The sequence below is a fragment of the Balaenoptera ricei genome, chromosome 21 (assembly GCF_028023285.1).
Source record: "Balaenoptera ricei isolate mBalRic1 chromosome 21, mBalRic1.hap2, whole genome shotgun sequence".
Lineage (NCBI taxonomy): Eukaryota > Metazoa > Chordata > Mammalia > Artiodactyla > Balaenopteridae > Balaenoptera > Balaenoptera ricei.
In genome coordinates this window covers 34,651,059-34,674,843 of record NC_082659.1, presented here as the reverse complement: position 1 = coordinate 34,674,843, position 23,785 = coordinate 34,651,059, and the positions used below count along the sequence as shown (strand labels likewise).

At 38.3% G+C, this 23,785-nt stretch overlaps 1 protein-coding gene across 9 annotated transcripts in view; it reads left to right on the top strand.

The window, feature by feature from the left end:
* The window catches only part of PSD3 (pleckstrin and Sec7 domain containing 3), a 585,012-nt gene that overhangs the window by 171,235 nt on the left and 389,992 nt on the right, over nucleotides 1-23,785 (top strand). For 7 of the 9 annotated variants that reach the window (XM_059909726.1, XM_059909725.1, XM_059909723.1 and 4 more), the window contains 2 exons: nucleotides 22,196-22,390; nucleotides 22,496-22,576. In XM_059909726.1, coding sequence (XP_059765709.1) covers nucleotides 22,196-22,390; nucleotides 22,496-22,576 — 276 coding nt within the window. Of the gene's footprint in view, nucleotides 1-18,615; nucleotides 18,677-22,195; nucleotides 22,391-22,495; nucleotides 22,577-23,785 lie in introns of those variants that run through there. The other 2 variants (XM_059909727.1, XM_059909732.1) reach the window with 2 other exon arrangements.

The following is a 23,785-nucleotide window of genomic DNA, read 5'->3' as shown; positions in this document are numbered from 1 at the left end:
AATAAAATTAAAGAATAAAGCATAAATAAAAACTTCATTGAGCTGAATGACTGGGTTGAATGATCATCTTTGAGTGAGTGTATATGCTGAGATAGGAGCTAAGAGGTGCCGGGACTCAGGAGTAGGGTGGGCAAGCACATGCTCTTGTTCTCTAAACTTTAAAATATCTGAACTGGGTCATCTGACATGTATTTTTTTTTTTTTAGATTTACTTATTATTTATTTATTTAATTTATTTTTGGCTGCGTTGGATCTTAGTTGCAGCACGTGCGATCTTCGTTGCAGCATGCGGGAACTTTTGTTGTGGCGCGTGGGCTTCTCTCTAGTGGTGGCGTGTGGGTTTTCTCTGTCTAGTTGTGGTGAGTGGGCTCCAGGGCACATGGGCTCTGTAGTTCTGGCATGCAGGTTCCAGAGCGCGTGGGCTCTGTAGTTGTGGCATGTGGGCTCTAGCCAAGGTGCGTGAGCTCAGTAGTTGTGGTGGCATGTGGGATCTTAGTTCCCTGACCAGGGATCGAACCTGCAGCCCCTGCATTGTAAGGCGGATTGTTTACCAGTGGACCACCTGGGAAGTCCCTGATATGTATTTTTTATTTCATAAAAAAGACAAGATCTATATGAAGTTAATGTACTAGTGAGGACAGTATATTTTATATTTCTATGGTGAATTTCATTCTGAAATGGCTGTGTTCTCTGAAAGTCACAAAATGTAAGTGCATGCTGCCTTCTGGGTTCATCTCTGATATGCAGCTTCGTGCAGCAGATAGTTGGGAATTGCTAAGTGCATCACATCCGCACCTTATGGTATTTAGGTAAGGAAGCAGAGAGATTGCTACTAGGGGGATATTGGCCCAGGACATCACAGCTAGGTCATTCCCTCTTGCATTTTAAAAGTTGAGTTTGAAGATGTTTCTGCTTTTTTTCTTGCACCGTGATATGGGGTATTGCTCTTAAGAGTGTGGTGGGGTGAAAGGGTATTAGGAACACACTCTGGGGGATGGATTACAGTACTGAAGGAGGGACACAGGTTTGCCCCCCTCCTCTCAAGTGATGCCCAAGTGACACCCTTCGAGGAACTGGGCTGGATAGACAGGTGCTATCTGGGGCTCTGCGTGGTGATTCCTTTTTAAGAAGGCGTATATATGACCAAATCTTCTCCCTCTGTTTGCTTTTCTTCTTTGAAGTCTGATGCTCACTCAGCCTGGGCCATCTAGTGGTTTCAGGCCACTGAAGACCCTCTCATGGCCCCTCCCAAACCTAAGTTTCTCTGGTAAAAAAGCATCTTATTTTGTAAATTGAATAGCTTAATGAAAGTTGGAATGCATGTTTCACAGAGTGTGTGTTCCATGTAGGATAGAAAGTAAAAGGGTAGTAAACAAAACAAAACAACAAAAGTGATTTTATCAAGGTTAAACAAAGTAAAACTCTTTTCTGAAGAACTTCTAAGTCTTTAGTATGAAGAGTACTCACCTGCATTGTGAATCTGCAAGGGGTGGATTTAGAAGTTAAAGAATACTCAGCTTACGGGCCATCCCTATTTTGTATAGTATGGAGTGTATTTGTCCTCGAGGAAAATTTTCTTTTCCTGCTATCCCTTCTTCAAAATGAAGTTTGAAGTGACGGAATAGATTATGGTTCAAAAAATTATTTGAAGCCATGGGTATAGAAGTTCATAAGCCATATGGAGTAAGCTTTATGTGTGTGTGTGTGTGTGTGTGTGTGTGTGTGTGTAGGGGGGTTACTTGTGTATGTGTGTGTAAAAGTCCAAAATTTTGGTATTAAAGCAACATGGAGCAGTGTTTGAATTACCCGGGGGAAATATTCTTCATTTCCACAGAAACTGGTCAACAAGTGGGAGAAATTATTAATATTCAGTTTTTTTCTTTTTAATTGAAGTGAAGTTGATTTACAATGTTGTATTAGTTTCTGATGTACAGCAGAGTGATTCAGTTATACATATATAAGTTACATATATTTTTTCAGATTATTTTCCATTATAGGGTATTATAAGATATTGAATATAGTCCCCTGTGCTCTACAGTAGGACCTTCTTGTTTATCTGTTTCATATATAGTAGTGTGAATTTGTTAATTCCAAACTCCTAAATTATCCCTCCTCCCCTTTCCCCTTTGGTAACCGTTTGTTTTCTGTGTCTGTGAGTCTCTTTCTGTTTTGTAAATAGGTTCATTTATATCACTTTTTTAGATTCCACATGTAAGTGATATCGTGATATTTGTCTTTGTCTGACTTACTTCACTTAGTATGATAATCTCTAGGTCCATCCATGTTGCTGCAAATGGCATTATTTCATTCTTTTTTATGGCTCAGTAATATTCCATTGTATATATATACCACATCTTCTTTATCCATTCATCTGTTGATGGACGCTTAGGTGGCTTCCATGTCTTGACTATTGTAAATAGTGCTGCTATGAACATTGGGGTGCATGTATCTTTTCAAATTAGAGTTTTCATCTTTTCCATATGTATGCCCAGGAGTGGGACTGCTGGATCATATGGTAACTCAATTTTTAGTTTTTTAAGGAACCTCCATATTGTTCTCCACAGTGGCTGCACCAATTTACATTCCCACCAACAGTGTAGGAGGGTTTCTTTTTCTCCACACCCTCTCCAGCATTTATTATTTGTAGTTTTTTTTTGATGGCCATTCTGTTTGGTGTGAGGTGATACCTCATTGCAGTTTTGATTTGCATTTCTCTAATAATTAGCGATGTTGAGCATCTTTTCATGCTCCTCTTGGCCATTTGTATGTCTTCTTTGGAGAAATGTCTATTTAGATGTTCTGCTCACGTTTTGATTGAATTGGTAGCTTTTTTTTTTTTTTTTTTTGATATTGAGCTGTATGAGCTGTTTGTATATTTTGGAAATTAAGCCTTGTTGGTTGCATTGTTTGCAAATATTTTCTCCCACACCATATGTTGTTTTTTCATTTTGTTGATGCTTTCCTTTGCTGTTTAAAAGCTTATAAATCCGATTAGGTCCTATTTGTTTATTTTTGGGTTTTTTTTGTGTTGGGAGACTGACCTAAGAAAACATTGGTATGATTTATGTCAGAGAATGTTTTGCCTGTGTTCTCTTCTAGGACAAGAAGACATGTTGTCATGTCTTTTATTTAAGTCTTTAAGCCATTTTGAGTTTGTTTTTGTGTATGGTGTGAAGGAGTGCTCTAAATTCATTAATTTACATGCAGCCCTCCAGATTAACATTCAGTTTTGTTAGAGAAAAATCAAGAGTTTTCATTCAATTTTGTTAGGTATTGATTATAAATACTGGTCTTAAATTCATGTAACCTCCCTTTACTTTGTAATTTTTCTCACAAGGAATATTTACCCATAATTTTAAAGTTTAGCATTTTGGAACTTTGTATGATTATGTTTTCTTGAAATTGGAGAAGCAAAATTTTAATTCTAATTATCTTAAATGTTTTCTTGGTGCACTGGGATATAGCAAAGCTTTAAAAATATTAGATAAACTTAAAAATATAATTGTAAAAGGCATTGGTTAGAGAGTATGTCTGTGACCTTTTGAATGGTGATGTTTGAGGAGTTGGCCATAAACTTCTAGAATTAACTGTAAAATCCAGGACTTCAAAAAAACTCTAGTCTTGTCTAAAACAGAGGGAATAAAAACCAAAGAATTTCGTGCCATCATTATTTTACTATAAGCCACGAGGTGGACGTGCCAGCAGGACAGGGGCCTGGGGGCTGATGTGCAGTTCTGAGTGCACCAGAGAGGTGCAGCCAAGCTGGGCACGGATGGGGCAGTGGAAACAGGTATTTGTAAGGATTTGAAGAGAGGGCAGAAAGCACTAATAGAGATGGTAAAAACTGGACGATATCTAACCACAGAAAGTATACATAAAGCCTCTTGTTAATCACAAGATGGAACAGTTACAAGAGAGAACAGAGGAGAGTGGAACCCATATGGTTCTCTGGCTGGATAACGTTATTGAGAACCTTGACATGTGAGGGGCAGAGGTATGTGGCCAAACTAACTTCATGTTTACAAGTATACTTCTGAGCACTTGTAATGTTTAGTTTAGGGGTAGAATACTTAAGTTTAATGAGCTAATTTTTACTTGTTTATCCCTAATGATTGCTATTCTCAAGCAAATTAAATTAAAAAGAAGTAAGTTCTAAGTTGAGACCTCTAGCAGGGGTAGATTTAAAAAAAAAACAACACACACACACACACTCAACTTGAATTAGGATCTGTCTTCTAACTCTTTGGCTACTGCTTGTGAGGCAGAAGAGGCCAGCTATCCCAGACTGGCTTGGGTGCATCTTGACGTGTGTTCTGGAGGAAACAGTGATTCACAGGAATGGAGTAGGTACACCAACTCTTGATATGACACTATGTAGCAAACTGCTCACAATATTAACTTAGTAGTCATTATCTATGGAAGGATTATCTACTTTGTAGAGTATCTGTTGACAATTATGTTGGTCAGAGTTCAAACATTCTCTCGCTGGCCAGTCCTGGACCACCTTCTGTTGCCCAGCTTCTGATGCCCAGTGAATATATACTAATACTAATTCAACTCAGCACAAATGTGGACAGAAGAGAAATTTTTGCATAAAAATTATTCATTGCATTCTAAAATGTATGGAACATCCATTAATATAAATAATTGGAAGATGGTTTGAGATCTGATTAAAGGTAATTCAGTGCTTCATATTTTTTAAGTTGAAATTAAGCGTTTTTTTCCCTTAGGGGTAGGAAGGGCCAGAATATGGTACTTTAAAACCATTATTTTTTAGCCATAACTTTTCCTCAATAATATAACCCTACTGATAGAAAACTGATTATTTTCAAGTATCAGATAATCACATATGCAAAAAAAAAAAACTGTAAGAAACCAGAAAAATACTAGATAATTAGGATTTAACCAGTAATAATAAGGCGTGTACTGAGTCTTCAGATGGCTGTTTGGGAATTTATTCTTTTTGAATGACTTTTTGAATGATAGATTAAAATGTGAATCTCTAAGGAATAATGTTATAAGCATTACACCAAAACAGACATTGTCATTAGTTTTCTTATATAGGAATTGTATGTGACTATTATTTATCTGTCTGTTCCTCTCTTTTTATTTGGTAGGAATTTCAGAGAGAAAAAGCAAAGAGGAGCTAGCCCAGGCAACTTTTTAACTTTAAAAACCTGTGATAAACCATAATGGAAAATAATATGAAACAGAATGTATATATATGTAACTGAATCACTTTGCTGTACAGTAGGAATTAACACAGCATTGTAAATCAACTATACTTCAATAAAATAAATTTTTAAAAATCTGATGTTTCTTTCTATAAATTTTCTTTGGAAGGTAGACTTGATCTCATTCTGTGTTATAGTGAGTATTCTGCCTAAGGGTATTAAACTTTCTTGATAATAGTTGTATTGAATTAGGCAATAAGAGCGTCCTTTCTGAACCCCAGCAGGGAGATTGCTGAGCTCTGGCAGTTCGAGCCTTTTACAAAATGTCCTTCTTCATGTGTTGTGAGGCCAAGTAGCACCTCCTTTCTTCCTCCTCATTCAGAGGAGGGAGGTTTTTGGTGAGTTTATGCTTGATTGATTGACTGATTGGTTTATTATTTACTTATGAATAATAAATTATACCTTCCTTTAAATAAAATGTTTTAAAATTAGATAACTTGAATTTGGAGAGACAGGAAGGGATTTGATATCTTGGCCTGGATAAGCAAGTGTTTTTCTGTGTAGAGATATGGGTGTGTTGTCTAAATTCAGACTGTTTTGTTTCCTGAAGAGTGTGCAGTGTATTTTTTTCAAAAGATATTTATTGGAGTATAATTGCTTCACAGTACTGTGTTAGTTTCTGTTGCACAACAAAGCAAATCAGCCATATGCATACACATGTCCCCATATCCCCTCCCTCTTGAGCCTCCCTCCCACCCTCCCTATCCCACCCCTCTAGGTCATCGCAAAGCACTGAGCCGATCTCCCTGTGCTATGTTGCTGCTGCCCACCAGCTAACTATTTTACATTCGGTGGCGTGTATATGTTGATGCTACTCTCACTTCGCCCCAGCTTCCCCCTCCCACCCCATGTCCTCAGGTCCATTCTCTATGTCTGCCTCTTTATTCCTGCCCTACAACTAGGTTCATCAGTACCATTTTCTTTTTTTTTAGATTCCATATATATGTGCTAGCATACAGTATTTGTTTGTCTCTTTCTGACTTACTTCACTCTGTATGACAGACCCTAGGTCCATCCACCTCACTACAAATAACTCAATTTCGCTTCTTTTCAAGACTGAGGAATATTCCATTGTATATATGTGCCACATCTTCTTTATCCATTTATCTGTCGATGGACACTTAGGTTGGTTCCATGTCCTGGCTATTGTAAATAGTGCTGCAGTGAACAGTGTGGTACATGACTCGTTTTGAATTATGGTTTTCTCAGGGTATATGCCCAGTAGTGGGATTGCTGGGTCGTATGGTAGTTTTATTTTTAGTTTTTTAAGGAACCTCCATACTGTTTTCCATAGTGGTTGTATCAATTTACATTCCCACCAACAGTGCAGGAGGGTTCCCTTTTCACCACACCCTTTCCAGCATTTATTGTTTCTAGATTTTTTGATAATGCCATTCTGACCAGTGTGAGGTGATACCTCATTGTAGTTTTGATTTGCATTTCTCTAATAATTAGTGAAGTTGAGCAACTTTTCATATACCTCTTGGCCATTTGTATGTCTTCTTTGGTAAAATGTCTGTTTAGGTCTTCTGCCCATTTTTTAATTGGGTTGGTTTTTTTTTGGTATTGAGCTCCATGAGCTCTTTGTATATTTTGGAGATTAATCCTTTGTCCATTGATTTGTTTGCAAATATTTTCTGCCATTCTGAGAGTTGTCTTTTCGTCTTGCTTATGGTTTCCTTTGCTGTGCAAAAGCTTTTAAGTTTAATTAGGTCCCATTTGTTTATTTTTGTTTTTATTTTTGTTATTCTAGGAGGTGGGTGAAAAAAGATCTTGCTGTGGTTTGTGTCGAAGAGTGTTTTTCCTGTGTTTTCCTCTAAGAGTTTTATAGTGTCTGGTCTTACATTTAGGTCTTTAATCCATTTGGAGTTTATTTTTGTGTATGGTGTTAGGGAGTGTTCTAATTTCATTCTTTTACATGTAACTGTCCATTTTCCCAGCACCGCTTATTGAAGAGGCTGTCTTTTCTCCACTGTGTGTTCTTGCCTCCTTTGTTGTAAATTAGGTGCCCATATGTGCGTGGGTTTATCTCTGGGCATTGTATCCTGTACCATTGATCTCTATTTCTCTTTTTGTGCCAGTACCATACAGTCTTGATTACTGTAGCTTTGTGGTATAGTTTGAAGTTGGGTAGCTTGATTCCTCCAGCTCCGTTTTTCTTTCTCAAGATTGCTTTGGCTATTCAGGGTCTTTTGTGTTTCCATACGAATTGTAAAACTTTTTGTTCTAATTCTGTGAAGAATGCCATTGGTAGTTTGAGAGAGATTGCACTGAATCTGTAGATTGCTTTGGGTAGTATAGTCATTTTCACAATGTTGATTCTTCCAATCCAAGAACATGGTATATTTCTCCATCTGTTTATGTCATCTTTGATTTCTTTCATCAGTGTTTTATAGTTTTCTGAGTACAAGTCTTTTGCCTCCTTAGGCAAGTTTATTTCTAGGTATTTTATTCTTTTTGTTGCAGTGGTAAATGCAAGTGTTTCCTTAATTTCTCTTTCTGATTTTTCGTTGCTGGTGTATAGGAATGCCAGGGACTTCTGTGCATTAATTTTGTATCCTGCAACCTTACCGAATTCATTGAGTAGTTATAGTAGTTTTCTGGTGGCATCTTTAGGATTTTCTATGTATAGTGTCATGTCATCGGCAAACAGTGACAGTTTTACTTCTTCTTTTCCAATTTGTATTCCTTTTATTTCTTTTTCTTCTTTGATTGCTGTGGCTAGGACTTCCAAAACTATATTGAATAAGAGTGGTGAGAGTGGACATCCTTGGCCTGTTCCTGATCTTAGTGGAAATGCTTTCAGTTTTTCACCATTGAGTATGATGCTTCCTGTGGGTTTGTCATATATGGCCTTCATTATGTTGAGATAAGTTCCCTGTATGCCCATTTTCTGGAGAGTTTTTGTCATAAATGAGTGTTGAATTTTGTCAAAAGCTTTTTCTGCATCTATTGAGATGATCATATGATTTTTACTCCTTAATTTGTTAATGTGGTGTACCACATTGATTGATTTGCGTATATTGAAGAATCCTTGCATCCCTGGGATAAACCCCACTTGATCATGGTGTATGATCCCTTTAATGTGCTGTTGGATTCTGTTTGTAGTATTTTGTTGAGGATTTTTGCATCTGTGTTCATCAGTGATATTGGTCTATAATTTTCTTTTTTTGTGATATCTTTTTCTGGTTTTGGTATCAGGGTGATGGTGGCTTTGTAAAATGAATTTGGGAGTGTTTCTCCCTTTGCAGTTTTTTGGAAGGGTTTGAGAAGAATTGGTGTCAGCTCTTCTGTAAATGTTTGATAGAATTCGCCTGTGAAGCCCTCTGGTCCTGGACTTTTGTTTGTTGGAAGACTTTTAATTACAGTTAGAATTTCATTATTTGTGATAGGTCTGTTTATGTTTTCTAATTCTTCCAGGTTCAGTCTTGGAAAATTGTACCTTTCCAAGAATTTGTCCATTTCTTCTTGGTTGTCCAGTTTATTGGCATATAGTTGTTTGTAGTAGTCTCTTATAATCCTTTGTATTTCTGCAGTGTCAGTTGTGATTTCTCCTTTTTCATTTCTAATTTTATTGATTTGCATCCCCTCCCTTTTTTTCGTGATCCATCTCGCTAAGGGTTTATCAATTTTGTTTATCTTCTCAAAGAACCAGCTTTTAGTTTTATTGATCTTTGCTGTTGTTTTCTTCATTTCTTTTTTTTTTTTAAATTTTATTTATTTATTTGGACTGCATTGGGTTTCACCGCTGCGCACGGGCTTTCTGTAGTTGCGGCAAGCGGAGGCCACTCTTCGCTGCAGCGCACGGGCCTGTCACTGCGGCAGCCTCCCCCGTCGCGGAGCACGGGCCCTAGTCGCGCGGGCTTCAGTAGCTGTGGCACGCGGGCTTCAGCAGTTGTGGCACGTGGGCTCTGGAGCGCAGGCCCAGTAGCTGTGGCGCATGGGCCTAGCCGCTCCGCGGCATGTGCGATCCTCCCGGGCCAGGGCTCGAACCCGTGTCCCCTGCATCGGCAGGCGGACCCCCAACCAGTGCACCACCAGGGAAGTCCCTGTTTTCTTCATTTCTATTTCATTCATTTCTACTCTGATCTTTATGATTTTTTTCCTTCTACTGACTTTGGGTTTTCTTTGTTCTTCTTTCCCTTGTTGTTTTAAGTGTAGGGTTAGATTGTTTATTTGAGATTTTTCTTGTTTCTTGAGGTGAGATTGAATTGCTATGAACTGCCCTCTTAGAACTGCTTTTGCTGTGTCCCATGGGTTTTGGGTTGTCATATTTTCATTGTCATTTGTTTCTTTGTATTTTTAAATTTCTTCTTTGATTTCTTCAGTGATCTCTTGGTTATTTAGTAGTGCACTGTTTAGCCTCCATGTATTTGTGTTTTTTACAGTTTTTTTTCCTGTAATTGATTTCCAATCTCATAGTGTTGTGGTCAGAAAAGGTGCTTGATATGATTTCAATTTTCTTAAATTTAGTGAGGCTTGATTTGTGACCCAAGATGTGATCCATTCTGGAGAATGTTCCACGTGCACTCGAGAAGAAAGTATATTCTGCCACTTTTGGGTGGAATGTTCTATAAATATCAATTAAATCTATCTGGTCTATTGTGTCATTTAAAGCTTGTGTTTCCTTATTTATTTTCTGTTTGGATGATTTGTCCATTGGTGTAAGTGGGGTGATAAAGTCCCCTACTGTTATTGTGTTACTGTTGATTTCTCCTTTCATGGTTGTTAGCATTTGCCTTATGTACTGAGGTGCTCCTCTGTTGGGTGCATAAACATTTATAATTGTTATATCTTCTTCTTGGACTGATCATTTGATCATTATGTAGTGTCCCTCCCTATGTCTTGTAACAGTTTTTATTTTAAAATCTATTTTATCTGATACAGGTATTGCTACTCCAGCTTTCTTTTGATTTCCATTTGCATAGAATATCTTTTTCCATCCCTTCACTTTCAGTCTGTATGTGTCACTTTTAGGTCTGAAGTGGGTCTCTTGTAGACAGCATATATATGGGTCTTGTTTTTGTATCCATTCAACCAGTCTGTGTCTTTCGGTTGGAGCATTTAATCCATTTATGTTCAAGGTTGTTATTGATATGTATGTTCCTATTACCATTTTCTTAACTGTTTTGGGTTTGTTTTTGCAGGTCTTTTTCTTCTCTTGTGTTTCCTGCTTAGAGAAGTTTCTTTAGCATTTGTTGTAAAGCTGGTTTGGTGGTGCTGATTTCTCTTAGCTTTTGCTTGTCTGAAAAGCTTTTGACTTCTCTATGTAATCTGAATGAGATCTTTGCTGGGCAGAGTAATCTTGGTTGTGGGTTTTTTTCTTTCATCACTTTAAGTATATCCTGCTGCTGCCTTCTGGCCTGCAGTGTTTCCACTGAAAAATCAGCTGATAACCTTATAGGAATTTCTTTGTGTGTTATTTTGTGTTTTTCCTTTGCTGCTTTTAACATTTTTTCTTTGAATTTAATTTTTGTTAGTTTGATTAATATGTGTCTTGGTGTGTTTTTCCTAGAGTTTATCCTGTATGGGACTGTCTGTGCTTCCTGGACTTGGGTGACTATTTCCTTTCCCATGTTAGGGAAGTTTTCGACTATAATCTCTTCAAATATTTTCTCAGACCCTTTCTTTTACTCTTCTTCTTCTGGGACCCGTATAATTTGAATGTTGGTGTGTTTAGTGTTGTCCCAGAGGTCTCTGAGGTTGTCTTCAATTCTTTTTTCTTTATGCTGCTCCTTGGCAGTTATTTCCACCATTTTGTCTTGCAGCTCACTTATTTCTTCTTTTACCTCATTTATTCTGTTATTGATTCCTTCTAATGTATTTTTCATTTCAGTTATTGTGTTGTTCATCTCTGTTTGTTTGTTGTTTAGTTCTTGTGAATGTTAAACATTTCTTGTATTTTCTCAGTCCATGCCTCCATTCTATTTCTGAGATGGTGGATCATTTTTACTATCATTACTCTGAATTCTTTTTCAGGTAGATTGCCTATTTCCTCTTCATTTATTTGGTCTTGTAGGTTTTTACCTTGCTCCTTCATCTGTTACACATTTTTCTGCTGTCTCTTTTTTTTTTTTTTTTAAATGAATGGTATTGCGTTCCTGTCTTACTGGTTGCTTGGCCTGAGGCTTCCAGCGCTGGAGTTTGTAGGCTATTGGGTAGAACTGGGTCTTGGTGCTAAGATCAGGATCTCCTGGAGACCTCACTCCGATGAATATTCCCTGGGGTCTGAGGTTCTCTGTTAGTCCAGTGGTTCAGACTTGGAGCTCCCACTGCAGGAGCTTCGGCCCAGGCCCAGCTCATGAACCAAGATCCTGCAAGCCGCTTGGGGAGGCAAAAAAGAGAACAATAACAAAATAGAAAATAAAATTAGACTAGGAAACTAACAGACATATTGAAAAGAATATAAAATTAAAAATACAGATGAATCAACAACTGGAAGGTACATCAGTACCACAATAGTAAAAAAGAGGGGGAGGGAAAAGAAAAAAAATGGGAAAAGGCCTTGGCTGTGGAGGGCAGTGCCTAAGCAAGGGTGAGGTTTGGGTGGTGGGCAGGGCCTATGCTCAGGACCCACAGGGCTGGAAAAGGCCCTGGGGGCTGTGGGGGGTGTGGCTTAGGCTCAAGGAACTGAAGGGGCCTAGGTGTGCCCCCCACCCCTGGTCTCACAGGGCAGGGGACCTCACCTGGGAGCCCAGCAGGCCTCCTGGGCTCGAGTGGGCGGGGCAAATGCCCTCCTCTCCTGCTCCTCCCATCCTGGATGGTTCTTCCCCCCTGCCTCTCCTGATCTCCCTAGCCTCCCTCCTGTGCCCCCAGGGACCCATGCAGCCTGAAGGGGCTTTGGAGGACCGGGGATCAGCCTGGAAGCTCAGCAGGCTCCCTGGCCCCACTGGGCCAGAAGATCGCCCTCCACTCCTCTCCCACTCCTCCCGGAGGGTCCCTCCCCCCTGCCTCTCCTGATCTCCCCAGCCTCAAGGGTGCCGATCCTGTCTGGCCTCCACCTTCTCCTCCCCACTCAGTCCCCCCTACCTCCTACCGGTTCACTTAGGGGTTCCTCCTGTCTCCTTGGTCATCAGAGTCCCCCCCAGTGGCTGGCAGGTGCCCTAGTTGTGGGGAGACTCCAGTGCCATGTCTTCCCACACTGCCATCTTGGCTCCGCCTCCCTGTGCAGTGTATTTTAATCACATTATTAAAGGAGAGGATCAGCTTCAGACCATCTACTTAATAATTTACAAGGGAATGGAATGCAATTGCCCCTTTATTTTCTTTTGTCAGGGTGGAGAATGATATGGTGTTATTAGAAATTTTTAATGTCATATCAAGGCAGTGAAGCAACATAGCCAAAAGCTGTTTCTCATGAAAGTTGTAAACTCAGAATTCCAATGGCATTTTAAGAGTATCCCATGAAAACAAGTTAGTCTATCTGCAAATGATCCACTCTTCCTTTCCTGCCCCCTGGAATTGGGATTCATTGATCCCACTGTGCACAAAGAAGCTTCTGTGCAAAGAGTGAACATGTAAATGTTTTTGCATCATTTTTTTCCTCAGTTTTCATGCTCAACATTTAGAAATAGTTGCTTTGCAAATGATTCATTTCAAATTTTTATAATGTGGTTGTATTAAAGTTGATAGTATTGCAGGTATTACATGCTTATTTGAGAGCTGGCCCAGAAAAGCTGCAGCCTAGTGTAGAAAAACAAAACAGATAACCCCAAAAAGCAAAAAAATGAAAACCTCTGTCTTCTGGATCATGCCCCAGAGGAGTCTGAACCTGTAGAAGGGTGACGAGTCCAATTGTTTCCTGTAAATTAGTGCTACTAAGGCACGTTCAGCCTGTCTCATTCCGTTGGTGAGCTTGGTCAGTCTCTGTACACTGCCTTGCACACGGGTGCCCTCTTCTGGGACACCGAAGGCAGGACTGAGGAAAATGAGTGAGGTGAAAGGTTCCCTGAGGAGGCAGACCTTCTAGGTGACGCTTACTAAAATTCATCATTGGTAAAGACTGAATTTTGGCCTCTGTGCTGAGTTTTGATTATTAGGTTTTGTTTATGGTTCTCTTATAAGGGCCCTGAAATCATTTGTAGGTAAGATGCAGTCTCATCTAGAGAAATGTATTCTATATAAACGTCAAAAATGGGTTCATTTGAGGCAATTTTCTTTAGAAAAATCAAGTATTCATTGATACTGAGAGCTAACATTTGTATATGATTACAAATAGAAGTTTACATTTAATAAAATACTGATCTTGCCTGATCATCCAAATAACCAAGTAGTAATCTTAGTGATGTAAGGGGTGGTTGTAGTGATGAAAATGGGTCTGGTGATGGCAGCTGACATTTATTGTTTACTGTGTGCCAGACTCTGGCCTAAGCATTTACACAAATCTTCTCATTTAATCTTCATAGCACCTCGTTCTTTCCATTCTGTAGATGAACAAACTGAGGCTTACGGAGAATAATGAACTTACCCACAACTGGTGGCTGATGGAACCCATGTTTGAACTTGGCAGTCTAACTGGAGCTCTTCAACAGATACTCGCTTTTAGCATCTTCTAAATTTATAGTTGTTCCTTACTGGCAAACTGAGTGCTTGCATGGAGAATCTCATTAATAAATTAAGGGGACTTCCTAATTCTTTCACTGTAATGGAGTTGTATTCAGATGAATACTCTGCTAGATATTTTTAGGATGGCACATTTTGGAGTTCCTTGGTCATATAGACTCTCACCCTGTGATGGCACCCATCAGTGTGTGGGCAACTGCTGTGCCTGTACTGAGTTCCCACAGGTAGCTCTGCCTGGATATACTGTGGGCACTTTATACTTATCATGTCTTCAAGTCTTTGAATCAAACTCAGGGTCTTTTCTCCTCTGTCTCCTGTTTTTCTCCATATGCTTGCACACTCTCTGCTCTCTCCTTCTCTAGCTCCCTTCCTCTCTTCTTATCCCTCTCACCCCCTCCCTCTCCCTCCTCTCCCACCCCCTCTCTCCCTCCCCCTCCCCCTCCCCCTGGTAAACATTCCTTCTTCTTCCTGAGGTAAGAAGAGTGCTGAGGCCTATCTCAGGCCAACACTCTGCCTGAGACAATCTCTAGAAAGTACTACTCCCAGGCTTAACCAGTATTAGATGCTATTAGGTAAATGGTACCACTGGAGGTGCTGTAGCTGTTCTGAATAACCTCATTTACGTTTCCCTCAAGATTAGGTGTAGAAAACTGCTAGAGCTCATCAATGAATTCAGTAAAGTTGCAGGATACAAAATTAATACGCAGAAATCTGTTGCATTTCTATACACTAACAATGAAAGATCAGAAAGAGAAATTAAGGAAACAATCCCATTTACCTTCACATCAAAGAGAATAAAATACCTAGGAATAAACTACCTAAGGAGGCAAAACACCTGTACTCTGAAAACTATAAGACACTGATGAAAGAAATCAAAGATGATACAAACAGATGGAAAGATATACTGTGTTCTTGGATTGGAAGAATCAATATTGTCAAAATGACTATACTACCCAAGGCAATCTACAGATTCAGTGCAATCCCTACAAATTACCAATGGCATTTTTCACAGAACTAGAGCAAAAAATTTAAAAATTTGTATGGAAACACAAAAGATCTCAAATAACCAAAGCAATCTTGAGAAAGAAAAACAGAGCTGGAAGAATCAGGGTCTCTGACTTCAGACTATACTACAAAGCTACAGTAATCAAGACAGTATGGTACTGGCACAAAAACAAACATATATCAATGGAACAGATTAGAGAGCTCAGAAATAAACCCACACATCTATGGTCAATTAATCAATGACAAAGGAGGCAAGAATATACAATGGAGAAAAGACAGTCTCTTCAATAAGTGGTGCTGGGAAAACTGGACAGCTACATGTAAAAGAAGGAAATTAGAACACTTCCTAACACCATACACAACAATAAACTCAAAGTGGATTAAAGATCTAAATGTAAGACTTGATGCTATAAAGCTCCTAGTGGAAAAAGTACGCAGAACACTCTTTGACGTAAATCGCAGCAATATCTTTTTGGATCCATCTCCTAGAGTAATGGAAATAAAAACAAAAGTAAACAAATGGGACCTAATTAAACTTAGAAGCTTTTGCACAGCAAAGGAAACCATAAACAAAACAAAAAAACAACCTACGGAATGGGAGAAAATATTTGCAAACAATGTGACCAGCAAGGGCTTAATCTCCAGCATATACAAGCAGCTCATGCAGCTCAATATCAAAAAACAAACAACCCAATCCAAAAATGGGCAGAAGATCTAAATAGACGTTTCTCCCAAGAAGACATACAGATGGCCCAGAGGCACATAAAAAGGTGCTCAGCATTGCTAATTATCAGAGAAATGCAAATCAAAACTGCAATGAGGTATCACTCCACACTGATCAGAATGGCCATCATCAAAAAGTCTACAAATAATAAATGCTGGAGAGGGTTGGAGAAAAAGGAACCCTCTTACATTGTTGGTGGGAATGTAAATTGGTACAGCCAGTATGGAGAACAGTATGGTGGTTCCTTAAAAAACTAAAAATAGAACTACCATATAATCCTGCAGTCCCATTCAGGGACATATATCCAGAGAAAACCATAATTCAAAAAGCCACATGCACCCCAGTGTTCATTACAGCACTGTTTACAATAGCCAGGTCATGGAAGCGACCTAAATGCCCATCGACAGAGCAGTGGATAAAGAAGATGTGGTGTATACAAACAATGGAATATTACTCAGCCATAAAAAAGAATGAAATAATGCCATTTGCACCAACATGGATGGACCTAGAGATTATCATACTAAGTAAAGTAAGCCAGACAAAGACAAGTATCGTATGATATCGCTTATATGTGGAATCTAAAAAAAAAAAAGTGGTACAAATGAACTTAATATACAAAACAGAAATAGACTCACAGCCATAGAAAACAAACTTATGGTTACCAAAGGGGAAGAGGTGGAGAGGGATAAATTAGGAGTTTGGGGTTAACGTATATACACTACTATATATAAAAAAGATAACCAACAAGGACCTACTGTATAGCACAAGGAACTATACTCAATATTTTGTAATAACCTATAAGGGAAAAGAATCTGAAAAAGGATAGATATATATGTATGTATTACTGAATCACTTTGCCATACACCTGAAACTAATACAACTATGCTTCAATAAAAAACAAAATAAAATAATTTTAAAAAAGTTTTGTTAAAAGGACTATGTTTTTAAAAGATTAGATTAGGTGCTATCTCTGCTCTGCCTGAGAAATAAAGGCCATAGATAATGGTGGCCAAGAAAATTTCCTTTCCTTTCTTGGAGGTGATTTATGCTTCTGGGTTTTAAGTGTATCTCACTTACAGTGTTGTACTTAGAACTCTTCTTGACCGACTTCATTCTGGCTTCCCTGAGTCTGCTGGTTTCAGGCCTCTGTGACTGCATCCTCAGCTTGCAGAATGGCAGCCGGGTCATAGTGCTCCCTTCCGGTCCTTTTATTCCACTTGTGACTGGAGTTGTTTCCTCGCACTCTTTGAGATTCTTCTGACTTGCCTCTGACTAGCTTATGTATGAAATTGAACTAGGTGACTGTTGTTGTTTTCTAAATGCAGGGGGCGCACACCTTAGCCTAGTTTATTTTTTTATCCCAGTTTTATTACCACAATTAAATAAAAATTTAAAGACATTTACAAAATTTAAACTCAAAGAAAATATGAACTAAGACGGTGTATCTGGTACTCTCTGCTGATGTCAGTCTCCTTAGAACTTTTCAGGATCGGTTATACTGAACTAGAAAGTTAGTGCCCCATGTCATTGCTGGCAGAATGCAGAAGACCTCGAAGGATGTGGACACAGCTGCTTGCTCAGTTCTGCGTTCTTTTAACAGATGGCTGTTGATTAACCTCAGCCTACTCTTCTGATGTGGATACAAAGTGAAATTTAAGATAGTGGTAGGTGAGAGAGGGGGGACTTTAAAAAAGCAGAGCTGTAATATCCAGGTGCTCTGAGAATGCAGCCGAGGGGTTGGAGTATGAGTCTTAGAAAAGCTGTTATTTCACTTGGGTTCTTGTAGGATCATTGAGTTTGCAGAATTTTGGGAACCCCAGGATTTTAGGGTGGGGGTGACAGGAGTGGCAAAGGGAAGGACGTGGGAAGGGAGTGTAAGAGCACAGCTCACATCTCTGTGCGGCCCAAGCATGAAGACGATGGAGGTGACCAATCTAAACGGGCAGCTGGGGTTGGCTTGTGAAGGGCCTTAATGACATGCCGCAGAGCATGGGCTTTTACCTTGTGTAGGATATTTGTGAAGGAGACGTTTTATCACATCCATGGTGGCAGCATGCAGGCTGGGAAGGAAGGGTGAAAATACAGAGAAAAGAGGGTTTTCCTTTTGTATTTGAAGGACATTAGGGAAGAATCAGCAGATCATAGTCAATTGAGAGAAGGTCTTGATAAGACAATAGAAAAATAGTAGGACTAAAAATTAAATCACAGAAGCAAGTCGAAACAAACCCAGAAGGAGTCTGATTTAGAACAAGCATTCAGGAGATAGGGTTACCAGATAAAGTCAGGATACCATAAATTAAATTTAAATTAAATTTGAATTTCAGATAAATAATGAATAATTTTTTTTAGTGTCAGTATGCCCCATGCAATTTTTGAGACATACTTTCAGTAAAAATTGTTTTTTGTTTATCTGAAATTCTGATTTAACTGGGTGTCCTATTAATTTTATTTGGAAAACGCAGTAATCAGTATGATAAAAAGGTTATGAAAAGGCTTGGTGGTCAGACTCAGTGATCTGATCCTTCTTTTGATGATATTGATGATAGAGTGTAAACACATATGTTTGGAGGTGTGAGGTATAGGCCTTAGTGAAGCATTTATATATATCACAGGGAGAACCTTTGGGAAGTCTTTTCTGTATTTAAGTGACTGGTAAGGATTTCGCCTTAGGAGATTTAAGTTACTTGATCAAGAAGAAAAGCGGAACTATAGAAAAGAATGGAAAATTCAAACTATTGAAAACATCTAACACTCAGCAGGCTAGATGGACAGTGTCTTGTGTATTCCAGGAAACAAAACGGGAGTGTCCCTCCCGCTGAGAGGGGTCATCCAGTTTGTTTTATCAAGTGTGAACAAGGCAGGGCTGCCATTGTTGTGTATGCTTTTGGTATACAGTGGCCCCTGTGTTCTGGCTTCTGTTTTTATTAGGACTGTAAAAACATTACAGAAACCCCAACAGTAAACACTTGCAAGAGTGCGAGGTCATAGTCATATGACCTCACAGGGAGCCGGGTCCTTGGAAGCCCTAGTGGACCAGCAGACAGTGGAGATGGGGGATGAAGAGGCCTGGGAAGGGGCTTGTGAGAGGAAGCATGGCCCAGGCGCACCCTTGGCTCCAAGATATGCGTTCTTGGTGTCTGTCATACTGCTGGTGAGTTGGTATTGCCATCATATTGCCAGGCTTTCTGACTTAAAAGGGGCAATCTCTGTTCTTGTTCATGTTCTCTCATAAATTGTGATTGGGGCAGAATGAAGCCATCTAGGAATGGAAGTATTTATCTTCATTTTATTCCTTATTTTCCTTTTTACTGAAGGTTTTCTCAAGAAGATCTGGAGAAGTCTGATTCATACACATTTTTAAATTACCTCCTTCTGGTGAATGTGAGGAAAATGAGGTGAAGTAGACTGGGCAGGATAGGAGAAAGAGGCAGCAAACATGAGGAATGAGAAACATAGGAATAGGAATCAATACTGCATTTAAAAAATACAATGTCGTTAGGATAAGTCTGTTGTATTTGAACAACATCTTTGCAGTACTATGTATGTGGTATAATTACTTTTTTTTATGGAGTGATTAAATACATGCCGTGAATTTGCCCTGAGAAGTGAACAATACTAAGTAGCAGTTTAATTGAGAAGAAAATCCTTTCTTTGACATTGTTTGTTCCACACAATAGCTAATGTGCAGAGTAAGAGAATGCACGGGAGCACAACTCCAGGGATTTTCTTTTCATAATTATAAAAACTACTTGATTGTAACTCAGCTAGTTCTTAGAGTAAATATTTTACATTTTCACCACTTATTTAGGAAAACACAAAGTGTGAGCTGACCTTTAAAAGAGATGTCCTCTATGAATTTACTTACAGATTTGCTGTATATAAAAATTAAATATTCAGTTTTCTGATAACGTAAATTTCACAAAACTGGCTGGTAATGTGAACTTTATAAAGGAAAGTTTAGGATGAAAAAATATTTAAATGTATTTACACGAAGAATTCATCATAATGAAGCAATTTATTTTAATTGGTGGGTATTTCTGTTGGAAAATTGTTTAAGGTGGCTGATTGCTTAGGGAGGGTTACCAAACATCTTGGTTTGCCTGGGTCAGTTCCGGTTTGTGTCTGCTGTCTTGGTGTTGACTGTGGTTTAGCATTTGACTTTGACTTTAAAAAAATGAAGTATTATCATTAATAGTTGCAGTAAAATAAGTCAGCATGGGTTTGTAACCTTCCACTTTGTACTTCCAGCTTCTCCACAGTCTCATCTGGAATGTGTGAGCTGACGTGTGCATTGAACAGAAATTTCACATAGTTGAGTCTAAAAGACTATGTGGGATACTCTGTCTCCCTTTTCCCTCCCCTTAAAGCTCCTTTCAGAGATAGCTTGTGCAGTGCTTGCTGATAAGTGAGCTTGGAGAGGGGCTGCTAGAGTCTGCCAGTGGTTGGGGGCGCCGGGGACTCTGCAGCCCCCAGGCGCTCCTTGGTGCACCAGCTGGTTTTGCAGTAGCCCAGCTGCACTGAGTGACAGTGAAGCTGCCAGGCTACCACTTAGTTGCTGGGTCAGTGGGAAATGGGAAATGGTAAGTTAGGTAGAACAAGTGACAAAATAGAGATTAAGTAGTTCTGTTTAAAAATGTCTTCACTTTGCTGTAATGATTTTTATAAGTTTACAACTAATTTTTTTTATTGGTAATGCTTTTTTATTTTTATACCTTGTAACAATTATAACTACATATTTAATGATTTTATCATTCCTGTTTCCTTTTCAGAGTGTCCTGGTTTAGACAATAAATTGTTCTCTACTTATAATTTGGGCCAAGTTAAAGAGCTATGGGATAGGGCAAGGGCCTGCAGACTAGGATTCAGTGTAGCCTGGAATGGCTTTTACATTTTTAAAGGTTGTGAAAAAACAACAAAAACAAAGAAGCATGTGTGACAGGGTCCTTATGTGGCCTGCAAGTCTGAAATATTTACTCTCTGGTTCATTGCAGAAAAATTCTATGTCTGCTTTAGAGTCTACAGTAAGTGTGTTGGAAGACTACTTAAGCACAAGTAGTTTACCATGAACATAGCTTTGTTCTGTTAGAAGTCCAAAGGAAGGTCTGGAAATCACAGTGTTCTTGGTTTTAGTGTTACAGATGTATGCTGCAGCACCCGGCTAGAGCAGAGGTTCTCACAGTGTGGTTGTGCGGCTTCCTGAGACCCTTTCAATGGGTTTGTGAGGCCAAAATTATTTTTATAATAACAGTGCAGCATTGTTTTCCTTTTTCACTGTGTTGATACGCACTGATGGTACAAAAACAATGGTGGGGGCCTTAGCACAAATCAAGGTAGTAGCACCAAACTGTTCTAGTTGTTACATTCTTCACTGCTATGCATTCAAAATAAAAATAAAGGGCAGTTTCACCTAAAGATGTCCTTGATAAAGTAGTACCAATTAATTGCTTTTCAACACTTGGGTACCTGCCTTTTTAATTTCACATGCAGTGAAATGGAAAATATGCATGAAGCGCTGTCTAGGAACAGCACTCATGTAGTTTGAGTTGTAAGCTATAAACTAGTTGCTTTTTTCATGGAAATGTCATTTTCCTTCAAAGTCTGACTGATAAACTGTGGTTTTGGCAAACATTTTCTTGAAAACAGAGTTACTTAATTACTTTAAGGAAAACAACCATCAGTTTTTGTTGCCAATGGTAAAATTTAAGTTTCAATCAAAAATTAGAATTTTGGAAAACTTGTATCTACCACCAAAAGTTTGGCAGCTTCCCAGTACTTAAAGACTTTTCTGAGGATATTAGTGGTGACATTAATAAATGTTATTTTTTAAAATAATAAGATGTGTCAACAGATATTTTGCAAGTGACCAATTCATGTGGCAGAATCATGCCTGGGTAAGATGTATTCAAAGTGTGAGTTGTTTTTAATATGAGTACAAAAAGTTCATTGATACAAGGTTAGATTCTATATTGCAGCTTACTTTTAAGAGACTACCACTTGTTTTATTTTGGCATCATCATATGGAAAAAGAGTATCCACAATTAAGGATATTAAAATACTCCCTATTTTTCTAACTAAATATTTCTGTGAGGCCAGATTTTCTTAATATTTTCAAACAAAATGATGTATTATTACTGAGTGAATGTAGAAATGGCTCTGAGAATCAAGCTGTCTTCTAGTGTGCCAGGCATTAAAGAAATTTGTAAAAGATGTAAATCACTGTTGCTTGTCTCATTAAATATTATATTATTGTTTTGGAAAATATAGTTATTTTTAATAAAAATGTATTATTTATATTCATGAAATGGATTTATTATTTTTAAATGAATATTTAAATTTTTCTGTTTTAATTACTCATACAGTGAATATCACTAGATATAACCTACATACACAGAGATCTTTGGAGTCCTCTATACTTTCAAGAATATAAACGTCCTGAGACCAAATGGTTTGAGAACTGCTCATCTAGGGTTTAAGTAATCACTTCTCTAGTATGTTAAAATATAGCAACTGAAAATATTTTTATGAATAATTAAGCATAAGATGCTATCATTTAAAATAGTTTTTTCATTTGTTCTACAATATTGTGATAATTTCATTAGCTACTTTCCTTTTTGCCACACAAGAACAATCTTTTCTATTCTTTTGTTTTCTTCTTTATCAATTCTCACAGCAATGCTGGGGTGAAAACAACACTGCTAGAGGCTCATTCTGAAATGGGGAGTACTGAAATTCTGGAAAAGGAAACCTCAGGAAGTCTCAGTAATGGTACCAGCAGCAACGTAGAAGCAGCCAAAAGGTTGGCCAAACGTCTTTATCAACTAGACAGATTCAAAAGATCGGATGTGGCAAAGCACCTAGGCAAGAAGTACGTCCCATTCCAAGGATGGTGTCTGAGTGTATCCTTGTAGGGGTATGAGCATGTTCTGATGGCTTCGATTGTAATAACCAAGTCTATTCTGTTTTCTTATAGCAATGAATTTAGCAAACTAGTTGCGGAAGAATATTTGAAGTTTTTTGATTTTACAGGAATGACACTGGATCAGTCTCTCAGGTATGATTAAACATCACTTCTGTTCTTCTTTGCTTCTAAATAATTAATTCTGAGAAGAGAAAATAATGTGCTGAAGCTAAAATCTGATTTTTATTTTTTTAAACCCACAGTTACTTTGTGATCTTAGCTCAGATTGTATTACAGATATTAAACATGGTGGAAAGTGGGAAAAATATATTGTTTTTATGAAATCACACATGAACTCATATCCTGCACCAAGTAGACGACCTAGTAAAGAATGGTGGCAAAGTAAGTCTTGGAGAAATGGAATCTGTGGGAATTTGGTTTTTGAATGCCTTAAAAAGGCACAGTTTACAGACCGTAGAATTAGAATTTTCCTAATCATTTTTTACAGTAGCCAAATAGCCCTTTAAGACAGTACTTTGGAATTAGCTAATGAATGGGATAAAAATGAATATCAACATAATAATCAGCAGAAAGTATATGTAAAACTGTTTCAGACAGTAGCGCTTTTTGCTGATCTGTTCAAGTGAAGGTGTTGGAAACACACTGACCCTCACGTCTCACACGATACCATAGTATAAATTTCTAAGCGCAGCTGAAGGTAAAACCCAGTAAGCATTTAATCTTATAAACTTTATAACGTGTCACAGCCTGGAGGAATTCTGAGATCATCTTGTGTAATGCTCTAGCGTTACAAATCAGGAAACTGAGGCCTGGGAGGTGAAGGGAGGATGTTCCGTTAGAATGCACAGCAGTGAGTTAGTCTCTGGCTCTTTGTGTGAATCAAGGGTACTCATGGGTTTGTCAATGAAAACAGGTAAGGGTGGGGGAGAGATCTGTATTTTTGCTTTGCTCTCTCATATGGTTTATAAAAAAAAGTTAAGAAAAATTAAAGTTAGATCAACATAATTTAGATTAACTACAGATAAGGAAGACAGCAACACTTTCATCATTGAAATATGTTTTATTGTATGTTTCTTTCAAAAGTAAGATTTCTTAGGGCATTTTAAATGAGTTTTTCCTTCCCATCTCATGTTCAGGTAAATGCATCTACTTTGTCAAGTGAGGGTCCTGGATACATCTATAATAGACAGTACTCTCAGTGACTCTGATCTAGATTGATCTAGATTGGTATTCCTAATTTAAGAAATAAATTAAGGTTTTATTTTCCAATTTCTTCCTCATGTAGCAAGTTAATAATATATGGTGGTGATAATAGGCAAAATAAAATAAACAGAAATCTAC